Source organism: Scyliorhinus canicula, chromosome 25, assembly GCF_902713615.1.
Source record: "Scyliorhinus canicula chromosome 25, sScyCan1.1, whole genome shotgun sequence".
NCBI classification, from domain to species: Eukaryota; Metazoa; Chordata; class Chondrichthyes; order Carcharhiniformes; family Scyliorhinidae; genus Scyliorhinus; species Scyliorhinus canicula.
Genome location: NC_052170.1, coordinates 22604400 through 22618499, shown reverse-complemented (window position 1 = coordinate 22618499; position 14100 = coordinate 22604400). Strand labels below are relative to the sequence as shown.

General features: G+C 47.4%; 1 protein-coding gene across 1 annotated transcript in view; it reads left to right on the top strand.

The window, feature by feature from the left end:
* Positions 1 to 2652: 2652 nt before the first annotated feature.
* Positions 2653 to 14100, top strand: part of LOC119957251 (CD209 antigen-like protein C) — a 35644-nt gene continuing 24196 nt past the window's right edge. The window contains exons 1-3 of the mRNA XM_038785097.1: positions 2653 to 2851; positions 6107 to 6226; positions 8044 to 8118. Of these exons, the coding sequence (XP_038641025.1) occupies positions 2764 to 2851; positions 6107 to 6226; positions 8044 to 8118 (283 nt within the window). The 5' untranslated portion in view covers positions 2653 to 2763. The remainder of the gene's footprint in view (positions 2852 to 6106; positions 6227 to 8043; positions 8119 to 14100) is intronic.

Below are 14100 nucleotides of genomic sequence, written 5' to 3'. Positions count from 1 at the left end.
GTTCACCAGGTTCACACAATTGGACACCAGTCGTACTTCCTGCCATTCTGCCATTATGCCAGCGTGGATGGATGTTTTGATATGAGGCGATAATTCCGGCTTAAGGGCCTGATAATGAAATGAAATGAAATGAAAATCGCTTATTGTCACGAGTAGGCTTCAATGAAGTTACTGTGAAAAGCCCCTAGTCGCCACATTCCGGCGCCTGTCCGGGGAGGCTGGTATGTTAATTAACATTAACATAATGATATGTTAATTTATTATAATATTCCTGATATTGAACATAAGGAAACACAGCCCATCACTGATGAGGTGAGGGGACAATTGGGTCATATGAAACACAATTTTGCACTCCTCACAATACTTTACCCTCCTGTCCCTGAACCCACCCAGTGTGGAAGGGAGTGAAAAATCCCAGCCTATATATTTTGCTTTATATTATATTTATGTTTTGGCACTGTAGCTTTTGAGGTAAGATTACTAAATGGAGTCATGTGACCTGTGCTGGAGTCTGCTTGGCAGGAATTGTTGCAGGCCAAAAGAGACTTAGATTGTTTCATTGTGAGGGAGGTGTGAGGTATTTGGCCTTGGAACCAATGCCAGCATATGCTGGGTACACCATGAACGGAAATCTCCCGAAGTAAGAGAACTATATTATAGCTATTAAGCTGTACACGGTGGAGTTGTAAAATATCCCTTTTCTTCTAAGGCGAAAGTAGAGTTGTGATCAGAGATAACTGATTAGCATTTCTACTTAGATATAAAAGCCAATGCATATCCTGTTCTGATGGGGACAGAGAGTAGACGAAACCATTTTGAGATCAGGTTACATGTTTCCCTATAAATCCATGAATATCAATGATGTGCTGGGATGCAGTTTTTCTTGAGTAGTCTGCGGCCGACTGAGAGGAAGGGAGCAAGCAATAGATCAAATTACGTCGGCCTGCATCATCAGCAGAGAAAATGTGAATTCTGTTGTTTGCCATGTGGAACACTTAGTTTGAAGACCTATGCCGTGAGGAATTAAAACGAGGCTGGAAATTTCCACCGCTTGGAGTTAGAGGATGAAATATCTTTCACAGACAGATAGTACTGGGATTAGAAGTTACCTAGCTGGGAAAATACAAAGGAGGCACTGCATTGGAAGCTGGAGCAGCTGGGAATTATTTGCCTGAGACTTTTAGTTCTGAAGAGAATGATAAGTAACAAAAAACTGGTCACTCTGGAATTCAAAGTACAAGTTACCTGCACCTCAAAATGGCGTTTGTTTGATCAATAGTGTATTTTAGCCACTTTTAATAATATTATATTGTTATTAGTCACGGCAGAACACTTTTTCAGTGTGAAATCTTGATGTGTCATCTTTTCAGCTTGTAGCTGGTGGTTTGAATTTCAGTTCAACAGTTCATGGTCTTTTGGGCATCACAATACTTGAAGCGTCCCATATTTTAATCTCATCTATTCTATTCACCTTCCTTCCTGAGGCTTATTGTGTTGAAGAATGGCGAATATCCTGGTCTTTCCTTAGCGAGGTAAAGGCTTCCTGTTTGCCAACAGCAGTGGCTGCTTAATCGTGGTTGATGGACCCTCAGCATTGGAGTTCCTTGCTGTGAATTATTTCAGCCATTTTATGTCAATGTGTCGAGCTACTTAGTGTGTTAATATGTCTAAAAGCTGTAGTAAGCACGCAATAAAACTGGAACGCGCACTCAATGATTTAGGGGTACATACTCAACGGAATACATGTACACACTCAATAGAACTTTTAAAAATTAATTTACGGGGTGTGACATGAAATGAAATGAAAATGGCTTATTGTCACAAGTAAGCTTCAAATGAATTTACTGTGAAAAGCCCCTAGTCGCCGCATTCCGGCGCCTGTTCGAGGAGGCTGGTACGGGAATTGAACCCGCGCTGCTGGCCTGCCTGGGTCTGCTTTAAAAGCCAGCTATTTAGCCCAGTGAGCTAAACCAGCCCCGTAGGAGTCGCTGGTTAGGCCTAGCATTTATTGCCTATCCCTAATTGTCCCTGACAAATGGTTGTGAGTCGCCTTCCTAAACCGTTGCAGTCCATGTGGTGTAGGTATACCCACTGTGCTGTTAGGGAGGGAGTTCCAGGATTTTGACCCAGCGACAGTGAAGGAGCGCCCGATATATTTCCAAGTCAGGGCGGTGAGTGATTTGCAGGGCAACTTGCACAAACTCATTGGAATAAGTCTCCACACTCCTGGTTGGTTCAGGTGTGAGACACGAATTAGAGGATTGCAGAGTTATAAAGTTAAATGCCTCGCAAAGTGGAAGTGTGTTTAACAAAATTGGATACAAATGCCACTATCCCTTGGCCTTACAAATAAGGAACTTGAGAATTTGCTGAGGTTTGTGGCGTCTGTTATCCTGAACTGGGAACTCAATAGTTCTCTTCGTCTACACGGCTTACTGCACCCAAACCGCAACCCAGAACATTGTGGACAGCGCCCACTCATGAGAGATTTGTCTGAAAAGCCATTGGTGTGCAGTCACATTAAAGGCAGGATTGCACGACTGACCTCTCTCATGTTCTTCAGTTCCGAGCATTTCCAGTTAAATCCATCATTAAGGAACAGAAGTAGAACATCTTGATATCGAGCCGACACAATCCATCACTGTAGGTTCTGAGAAAAACACTGAGAGACCAGCAAGAGGAACAGGCTGAGGTACAGAGCCAAATTTCTCTTATTTCCTCTCATATATTCTTCAAAGACAGTCAGTACTTCCAGGCGAGAACATGGAGCTAAATGATTATCAAAATTCCAGTGAGTTACACCGTGATCAACAAACGAGCGACAGAGGAGAGCAGGAAGAGTTAAAACCAGGTACGCACCAGTGGTTTCATCCTTACTGTACAAAATATACACTTTGAGATAATTAACTAGAATTTATTAACCTTCAGAAGAATGACATCGCAATTTCTCATTATTTGAGAGACAACATGGTCAGAATACTCCACTTCTTCAGAAGAGATGGATTTTCGAGCTGAAAAGTGAACTAAAACATGAAAATGCTGGGGGCAGTACCCACGGAGAGAGAAACAGAGTTAGCGTTTCCATGCCATTTGACTCTTCTTCGGAGTTAAAGACGGAGAATCGGAGGGATTTTACACTGTTAGAGGATTGAGCAGGTGGAACAAATTAGAAAGTCAGGGATAGGTGGGAGCTAGGAGAGATTGAAAAGATATATAGGGCACAAGACGGAGGGAGTGTTAATTGTCGTGTTCAGGATGAAAGGAGATAAGTTTGATAAAGTTTCCCATGGCAGGTTGATGGAAAAAGTGAAGTCGTATGGGGTTCAGGGTGTACTAGCTAGATGGATAAAGAACTGGCTGGGCAACAGGAGACAGAGAGTAGTGGTGGAAGGGAGTGTCTCAAAATGGAGAAAGGTGACTAGTGGTGTTCCACAGGGATCCGTGCTTGGACCACTGTTGTTTGTGATATACATAAATGACCTGGAGGAAGGTATAGGTGGTCTGATTAGCAAGTTTGCAGATGATATTAAGAGTTGCAGATAGCGAGGAGGACTGGCAGAGAATACAGCAAAATATAGATAGATTGGAGAGTTGGGCAGAGGAATGGCAGATGGAGTTCAATCCACGCAAATGCGAGGTGATGCGTTTTGGAAGATCAAATTCAAGAGCGGACTATACGGTCAATGGAAGAGTCCTGGGGAAAATTGATGTACAGAGAGATCTGGGAGTTCAGGTCTATTGTACCCTGAAGGTGGCAACGCAGGTTGATAGAGTGGTCAAGAAGGCAGACAGCATGCTTGCCTTCATCGGATGGGGTATTGAGTACAAGAGTCGGCAGGTCATGTTACAGTTGTATCGGACTTTCGTTCGGCCACAGTTGGAATACTGCGTGCAGTTCTGGTCGCCACATTACCCGAAGGATGGGGATGCTTTAGAGAGGGTGCAGAGGAGGTTCACCAGGATGTTGCCTGGTATGGAGGGTGCTAGCTATGAAGAAAGATTGAGTAGATTAGGATTGTTTTTGTTGGAAAGACGGAGGTTGGGGGGGACCTGATTGAGGTCTACAAAATTATGAGAGGTATGGACAGGGTGGATAGCAACAAGCTTTTCCCAAGAGTGGGGTTGTCAATTACAAGGGGTCACGATTTCAAGGTGAGAGGGGGAAAGTTTAAGGGAGATGTGCGTGGAAAGTTTTTTTACGCAGAGGGTGGTGGGTGCCTGGAACGCTTTACCAGCGGAGGTGGTAGAGGCGGGCACGATAGCATCATTTAAGATACTAGACAGATATATGAACGGGCGGGAACAGAGGGAAGTAGACCTTGGAAAATAGGAGACAGGTTTAGATAAAGGATCTGGATTGGCGCAGGCTGGGAGGGCCGAAGGGCCTGATCCTGTGCTGTAATTTTCTTTGTTCTTTGTTGAGATGCTGATAGTGGCATAAAAGTCAGGTAGAAGTATGTGTTAATAGCAGAACAACGGACTGTTCTCTGTGAAAGGAAAATTTAAGAACAAGTGACAAAGCAGGGTTGGTGGGGGTGACAGTTGGGTTGAGGAAAAAAATGGATTTTAAAGAAAAACTCAAGATGGAGGATAGATTTCACAGCCTGAAGTTGTTGAACTCAATGTTGAGTCCAGAAGGCTATAAATTGCCTAATGGGAAGATGGTCTGCTATGGTCATATGAATGTTCTTGTTTTCCTTTCACAGTCTTATGCCCGATACATCTTTGTCCAATCTCTCCTCGCTCCCACCTATCCCTGACCTTCTACTTTGTTCCCCTTTCACCCCCTTTTAAACCACAGAAAATCCATCACATTGGGCGGCACGGTAGCAAGTGGTTAGCACTGCTGCTTCACAGCTCGGTGGGGGTCCCAGGGTCGATTCCGGACTTGGGTCACTGTCTGTGCGGAATCTGCACTTTCTCCCCCTGTCTGCGTGGGTTTCCTCCGGGTGCTCCAGGTTCCAGTCCTGAAAGCCGTGCTGTTAGGTGAATTGGACATTCTGAATTCTCCCTCTGCGTACCCGAACAGGCGCCGGAGTGTGGCGACTAGGGGCTTTTCACAGTAACTTCATTGCAGTGTTAATGTGACAATGAAGATAATAAAGCCTACTTGTGACAATAAAGATAATTATATACATCTTTCCCTCTGTTTAACTCTGAAGTATAGTCGTACCGAATCGAATCAATGGCGTGAATTTTACAGACCCATCTGCACGGGGTGGAAAATCCAGCGGACCATTAATAGGTCCATTGATCTTGGGTGTGAATTTTGGCCTTGGGGCAGGAGAGATTGGGAAATTGCGCCCGTTAACTGTTCCATTCTCCACAAATGCTGCCAGTCATGCTCAATGTACCTAGCATGTTCCATTTCTATTTCAGATTTACAGCCTCTGCAGTACATTGCTTCCAGTTTAGCTAAATAAAGCAGCTGTTGTTTGTAACGGTCCATAACTTGCGATATTCCAATATCCCGCCCTGTTTAGATCTTTGACCTACTGTTAACGATCACCTTGAATCGAAGAGATAAGAGTTTGAAGAGCGCAACGGTGTTTAGTTTTACTAATACCAGTGTGAATATCAACACTCAGCTTTTCCTGCGTGTGATGATCGGAATACCTTGCCCCTTTAAGAGGCTTGTGATGATCAGAATACATTGCCCCTTTAAGAGACTTGCAATGATCGGAATACATTGCCCCTTTAAGAGGCTTGTGATGATCGGAATACATTGGCCCCTTTAAGAGACTTGGAACCCTGGGGGACTCCGCCTCTGGCTACGCCCCCTGGGAAACAGTACTTAAGATGAGACTCCATTTTGCGAGCACACTTCTCATGGAGGCTGCCATTGTTCGCTGCTTATTAAAGCCTTTGATTACTGACCTAACTTTCGTGTCGTTATTGAGAGTGCCTCACTGCGGAAGACGCTGTGAGCTGTTCACCAAAATCAACGCGTGGCCTCCCTGAAAGGGGCCAACTTTGGTGGATCCGGAATGTCCTGCTGGCAGGAGCGCTTGGGAAATTTGCCTCTTCTCCAAGTCCGAATTGATAAAAGTCTGGGATTGTTTTTCACCGGGCAGATTCCTGTGATGCTCTCTCTTAAACTTTACAGACCGAGATGGGAAATCAGCTGACCCTGTCCGAGGAAAATGGTCACCTTTCATCATCTTCGTTCTCCCAGGTCTCTCCATCCTGCTGTCTGTCGTCATTCTAAGCACTGTGGTTATACTCTGTAAGTTTTCTGATATTTTCAACTGTGGAACTAAACGGGTTGTGAATTCGGCTCGCCCCGCAACCCTCCAAGGGGGGGGACCTCCTCCCAAGTTTAAGCTAGTTTCCTCAATTAACTGAGTTCAGTGACTCTCCAGTGAGGAACTGGAATATTCCTGATTAAGCCTGGATGAAATTTAGTATTTCATAGTTTCATAGAATTTACAGTGCGGAAGGAGGCCATGCGGCCCATCGAGTCTGCACCGGATCTTGGAAAGAGCACCCTACCCAAGGCTAACACCTCCACCCCATCCCCATAACCCAGCAACCCCACCCAACACTAAGGGCAATTTTGGCCACTAAGGGCAATTTATCGTGTCCAATCCATCTAACCTGCGCATCTTTGGACTGTGGGAGGAAATCGGAGCACCCGGAGGAATCCCACGCAGACACGGCGAGGATGTGCAGACTCCGCACAGACAGTGACCCAAGCCGGAATCGAACCTGGGTCCCTGGAGCTGTGAAGCGATTGTGCTACCCACAATGCTACTGTGCTGCCCTTTTTTGAGTTAGGTGTTAAATATTAAACACAAAAAAAGGGGCAGCACAGTGGATAGCACTGTGGCTTCACAGCGCCAGCGTCCCAGGTTCGATTCCCCGCTGGGTCACTCTCTGTGCGGAGTCTGCACGGTCTCCCCGTGTGTGAGTAGGTTTCCTCCGGGTGCTCCGGATTCCTCCCACAGTCCAAAGACGTGCAAGTTAGGTGGATTGGCCATGCTAAATTGCCCTTAATGACCAAAAAGGATGGGTTACAGGGAAAGGGTGGAAGTGAATGCTTAAGTGGGTCGGTACAGACTCGATGGGCTGAATAGCCTCCTTCGGCACTGTATGTTCTATGTTTAGGGAAAGAGCACGAGTTTCCCCTTCAGTCAACTCTCAGTGTTCTTGTTCAAAGTCTTAGTCCTGTTTCAGTTTCCTGTCTGTTCGTGGGTCGATGTTGAAGGTAGTTGGCACGAATCAATGAAATGAAAATGGCTTATTGGCACGAGTAGGCTTCAAATGAAGTTTCTGTGAAAAGCCCCTAGTCGCCACATTCCGGCGCCTGTTCGGGGAGGCTGGTACGGGAATTGAACCGTGCTGCTGGCCTGCCTTGGTCTGCTTTAAAAGCTACTGATTTAGCCCAGTGTGCTAAACCAGCCCCTCTTGAATCTCTCTCGAATCATTGAATCTTTCTCGAGGAGAAGGAGTTCATTCGGCTCATTGAGTCTGAAAGATATCCTCTGGAAGAGCATCCGGGCAAGGCCCACTTGCCCTGCCCTACCCCGTAACCCAACCTAATCTGCACATCATAGGACAGCAAGGAGCAACTTAGCATGGCCAATCCACCTACCCTGCACATTCTTCTTCGCTCTTTGCGAAAATCTTCCTTTCGTGTCTTCGGTCATTGTGGAGTTGTGCTCGTTGCCGAACTCAAAACCGACCAAACCTAGAAGAAAAGCTCTGACCCCCCTGGGCGACCACGTCTAACCCTTCTCCAATTTGAGTAACACCTAGTAAACCAAAGAAGCCCAATGGCTGGTTTTCTATCCATTTTGCTACATTGGAAGTGAGTGAAATTGGATGCTTTCCCTGGGCCTGGCACCATGCTGTCATTTCCAAAGGTGGAATTGGAAGGTGGTAACCTGTAACAATCCCACTGGATAAGGGGATGGAACAGAAATTAAGTTTGAGCGAGGAACGCGAATGCCGGCCTCACAAAGTGATTTTTCTCCATCAGTGCCGGGGGAGCCAAATCCAGTCTATACTGACGCGTGAGTCAATACCTTGTTTCCATTTCAGTTTCACAGCACTTCAGTGAAGTGAAGGTGCCAGATGCTGATTTCAAGTCGGAACATTCCCAGTTGAAGAGTAATGGTGAGTGTGGAATCCCAACCTGACAGACCTCTGGGTCTCCAATTCAGCGATTCTTCCAGTTTTGTAGATGGACAAAACTCTTACTACAGATTCCAAATGATCAAACTGTCGCCTGGGATTTAGATTTGGATTTATTGCCACGTGTACCGAGTTAAAGTGAAAAGTATTGTTCTGTGTACAGTCCAGACGGATCATTCTATACATGTAAAATGTAGGACATACGATAAATATGCGATAAAGGGGCTGTTTAGCACACAGCTAAATCGCTGGCTTTGAAAGCAGACCAAGCAGGCCAGCAGCACGGTTCGATTCCCGTAACAGCCTCCCCGAACAGGCGCCGGAATGTGGCGACTAGGGGCTTTTCACAGTAACTTCATTTGAAGCCTACTCGTGACAATAAGCAATTTTCATTTTCATTTCAAATACACACTGTAAATACATAGACACGGACATTGGGTGAAGCGTACAGAGCGTAGTACTACTCAGTAGAGAAAACGCGTGGAAATAAGAGGTTGGAAGAGAGAATAACCGAGGTGGGAGGGGCCTTTGATTATGGGATGGAACATTTAAGTTACAAAGAGAGGTTGGATAGGCTTGGGTTGTTTTCGCTGGAGGGGGGGGGGGAAGCTGTGGGAGCGAATGATTATGGAGTGGGTAAATGTAAATGTTGCCACAGTCCCAGAGGACCATAGGCTGCTTTCCTCTTTGAAGGTGGGGGGGGGGGGGGGGAGCTGACTGGTAGTGATTTAACCTGAGGGTCACCACACCTCAGAGGGGCAAGGTGGAGAAGGCGGGGCGAGAATTGAATCTGTGCTGTTGGCTGCGTTCTGCATCACGAACCAGCTGTTCAGCCAACAGGCCCCTTGGAAGGGGGAGCAATCAAACTGGCAGCTTTGTCCTGGATGGTGTTCAGCTTGAGTGTTCTTGGAGCTGCAAGTGGGGAGATTATTCTATCACACTCCTGACTTGTGCCTTTTGAATGGTGGACATGCTTTGGGGAGTCAGGAGGTGAGTTATGTGTTGCGGAATTCAGAGCTTCTGACCTGCTCTTGTGGCCACAGTATTTATATGGCTCGTCCAGTTCAATTTCTGGTCAATAGTAATCCCCAGGATGTTGGTAATGGGAGATTCAGTAATGATAATGCCATTGAATGTCAAGAGGTGGGAGTTTCTCTTGTTGGAGTTAGTCATTGCCTGCAACTTGTTGCATGAATGTTCATTGCCACTTGTAAGCTGAAACCTGGATATTGTCCAGGTCTTGCTGCATTGGGATAAAAGCAAATTACTGAGGATGCTGGAATCTGAAACAAAAGAGAAAATGCTGGAACATCTCAGCAGGTCTGACAGCATCTGTAGAGAGAGAAAAGAGCTAACGTTTCGAGTTGATTTTAGGGCAGCACGGTATCATAGTGGTTAGCACAATTGCTTCACAGCTCCAGGGTCCCAGGTTCGATTCCCGGCTTGGGTCACTGTCTGTGCGGAGTCTGCACGTTCTCCCCGTGTGTGCGTGGGTTTCCTCCGGGTGCTCTGGTTTCCTCCCACAGTCCAAAGATGTGCAGGTTAGGTGGATTGGACATGATAAATTGCCCTTAGTGTCCAAAATTGCCCTTAGTGTTGGGTGGGGTTACTGGGTTATGGAGATAGGGTGGAGGTGTTAACCTTAGGTAGGGTGCTCTTTCCAGGTGCCGGTGCAGACTTGATGGGCCGAATGGCCTCCTTCTGCACTGTAGATTCTATGATTCTATGAGTTATGAACAATCCCAGGCAGCTTGCAATAATGGCTCCATGGAGACCGGCCCCCATGATTCGGGGATACTGACTTGCGGAGGTTCCTGGAGGCGGTGGAAAGCGGAAAGGATGTCCTTTTCACTCCGGGGGGGGTGGGGGGGGGGGAGGGGGGAAGGTGAGCCACACGGCAGCCAGTATGGCCTGGGACAAGGTGGCAGCAGCCATCAGCTCCAACAGTATGACCATGAGGACTGGACAGCAGGGCAGGAAGAAGGTGGGGGTGGGGGTTAGGTAGGGGGTAGGGTTGGGGGCTACGGAGGTTGCGGGGGGGGGGCATTATCGGCATGGGGTATTGCACAGCACATTAAACAACTTTGTGCACAGCCATTACGATGCCTCTGTCACTTTCCTTCGCAATACGGGCTGCACTCATATACTTTGCCCATCGCTCCAGGCATCCCCCCTACCCTGTGGCACCCACCTACCCTCCGGCCGTGATCATGTCCCCAGAGCTGTGTCCCATCCCCCTGGGTGATCGGACGTTGGCTGTTGTGTGTGTAATGTTACCTTCCACAATACTCAGGTGCAGTGTGCAGTCACCAAGGTGCGATCGGAATGCTAGGCAATGACTCCCTCATGCTTCATAGAATTTTTTTTTTACAGTGCAGAAGGAGGCCACTCGGCCCATCGAGTCTGCACCTGCTCTTGGAAAGAGCACCCTACCCAAGGTCAACACCTCCACCCTATCCCCATAACCCAGTAACCCCACCCAACACTAAGGGCAATTTTGGACACTAAGGGCAATTTATCATGGCCAATCCACCTAACCTGCACATCTTTGGACTTGTGGGAGGAAACCGGAGCACCCGGAGGAAACCCACGCAGACACGGGGAGGATGGCTTCATGGCCCACCTACCCACAGGAATCCACTGGGGATGCATCAAGTGCTGACTGAACCACGAGTGCCAATTCTTTACTAACGATAGCCTTTAGCCGCTCAGCCAGAGTCCTCAGCAGTCGATGGAGGTTATGGGTGATTGGCGGGGCAGGCGGACAGGGTTGCCCGCGGAATGGAGTTGGGATCAAGGGGTTGGCATGGTGGTGCCATGGGCATATGCCCCCCCCAGTTGCCCTCCTAGGGACTCCCCTCCCCCCTCCCATGGCGGCCCATCCTTGCAGAGTCCCCTACCCCCTCGCCGAGCACTGGGTTGGCAAGCCCAGTACACCCAGTCTCTTTCCCTGTGAGCAAAGGTTGCTGCTCATCTCCTCGGCTCCCCACAGAAGTCCTTCTGCCAGGTTCACATTTTTCAAGAGGAGAACTAATCGGTGACAGAGTGACCACTTGCTGGGGAGGCCGATGAATGGCGGGAGGCCTGTGGATTATGGGGTCGCTCTGGTTGATTTTATGGAAAGTGGTGATAATTGGTTTTTTGCCACGCTCCGGCGAGATCCCGATTTCACCTTTGGGAGCGGGCCGGCTGCATCACAAACTGTTTAGTGCCTGGCACAGATCTTGGCCTCCCGCTATACACAGGCCTCGTCTCGCTCGAGCGACAGCGTAACGAGGCCGGAAGATTGTGCCCCGTGTTTCAGTTTCACAGCTGTTCACTGACATGAGGGTGTTAGACATTGATTCCTCACTGAAAAGCAGAGGTCCGTGTGAAATCCCACTCAGACAGATAGGTCTCCAGTTTGGATAATTCTAGTTTTTCAACATGGTTTGGTCATTCTCTGGAAACTCACCCTTGGAACTGATGGGACCATCAATTCACTAGACACGCGCTTTAAGATATGAACAGTGGTTTTAATCTACTTACAACAGAGCCAGCCTGTTCCGCGTTGAACTCTCGATGAACTGAACGACTGGCTCTGAGCATTGGTATTTCTACAGCAGTCCAGGGGGAGGAGTCGTGGGCGGAGTCAAGGGCGGAGCCCTGTACAAACTCCTAAGCATTCCCAGCGCTACTCCCCCTAGTGGTCGGGCAACGCAACTGCGCTTACAAATGCAGCTGAATTACGGAGTTACATTCACCACAGGAACATTTTGAGCTCCTTTTGAACCTGGAGGGTCTGAATGCCTCCTGTAGTAAATACAACAAGGAACAAAGATTGTACAAAACCTTCAGGAGACCCGGAAAGGTGATATAAACACAGGTTTATTCTGAAGGCAAATGTAAAGGCCGCAACACGGCACACAGCACATAGGTCCCAGCCGGGACTACCGAACATGCCAGTCCCAATCCGGGCCGGCTTTAAGTGATAGTTTCATGAGCCCCAGCTAATAGGCCTCCATCCCTCAGCAGGACTATTGCGTTGTCCCCATGGGTCTCGTGAGGGTTGAGACAAGTTTTACCTGAATGAAAATCACCAGAATAACATTTCTGTATTTTAGTCTGGATTTGTTTTCTACCTGGAGCTCAAATAAATAAATAAACAGGCCCAGCTAACTGACAATAAATATCAATCAATCAAATCTAATACGCACCTACGCTGATATGATATTGTGTTTTTTTTATCTGTGGCAGGGAGTTAAATATAAGGCAAGGTGGGACAATTGTATCCATCCCATGGCATCTTGACCTTAGAGTTTACTGTCTCTTGTTGAAATAGATTATAAACCTTCTGCGCCTGCTTCATACCAGTTGTTTGACGTGACAACCTGGACTATGATGCAACACATCCAACTCCATGATATCACGTGCTTACCCTGACAGAGAGACAAGTTACCCTTAAGAAGTTGCAGTAATCAGATCAGTTGAGTTGAGAGTTGAGGCCTGGGATAATTACCAACAACTGATATTTACGGATTTGACCAGCAGCTTTAACATAATGAAATATCTCAAGTTGCTTCACAGGAGCATTGTTAATCAAAACAAAGGCCAAGCCACAGTCGGGGCTGGTTTAGCTCACTGGGCTAAATCGCTTGGTTCAATTCCCGTACCAGCCTCCCCGGACAGGCACCGGAATGTGGCGACTAGGGGCTTTTCACAGTAACTTCATTGAAGCCTACTCGTGACAATAAGCGTTTTTCATTTCACATAGGAGATCATTGTGTCAGTTTGATCAAGGCGTTAGGCTTTGTGTAGTGTCTTCAAGGAAGAAAGTGAGGTAGAGAAGTGTTGAGAGGGCATTCCAGAGCTGGAGGCCGAAACAATAGTAGATGTAGCCACCAGTGGTGGAGTGACTAATATTAGGGATGTAGAAGAGGTGAGAACTGGTGGAGCGAAGATATTTTACTGGGCTGTGCACCCAATCCATCCCTGCCGGGTGCAGTTCAGTGCGGAGGATTACAAAACCCCACAGAGATCAGCTGTGGAGTCCTGGATGGAGCCACTGATGTAAATATTGAGCAGCTCAGTCACTCTCAGCGACACTGACAGTAGATGCCCTCCGAGTCCCCATGGCGCCAATTCCCGCTGGCGGTGGCAAATGTGGCCAACCAGTTCCCTGGCCATGCGTAATTTTCAGCGACACTGGGTCTCGGACAACTGCAGGTATGTTAGATGCTGTCTGGTGACTTGGGTGAAACGAGGTGCTCCGAGCAACGCCTCTCTGGGGTTCATCCTCAACGTGCTGTTATGAAACCCTGGGCTAGTGCGCGATCCACTCCAGCCTCATTCGCCCCAGAGTCAGAACATAAATGAATAAACCAATAATTCTTATTAAAATACCCAAAGTCTTTGTCTCTTGGCTGCCCAATAATGATAGTTACCCGGGTTTGTAAATGTAGACACAGTTATTGTTTATAACAAGAACAATAATGAGATGCGCAGCAGATACAGTTGGTTAACTAATTTTTTTAAGTAAATTTAAGAGTAGCCAATTTTTTTCTTTTTCCAATTAAGAGGCAATTTAGCGTGACCGATCCACCTAACCTGCACATCTTTGGGTTGCGGGGGTGAAACCCACGCAGACACGGGGAGAATGTGCAAACTCCACACGGACAGTGACCCAGAGCCGGGATTCGAACCCGGGTCCTCAGCGCCGCAGTCCCAGTGCTTAACACTGCACCACATGCCTCCCTACATTATTAGTTAATAGTTGGTTAACTATTAACTAATACCCAACTCCCACTTTAACGTTCCCCCCCCCTCCCAACACCCCCCCACCCCCCACCCACCCACCCTCTAAGCACAGGCACAAGACAGATAAAGACAGAGGGGTGGAAAGGGATAAAAAAAATCATAAAGAAAAAGATGATGGTTCTTAGCTCACTTCTCTTCACAGCGTAGAACATACAACATTACAGCGCA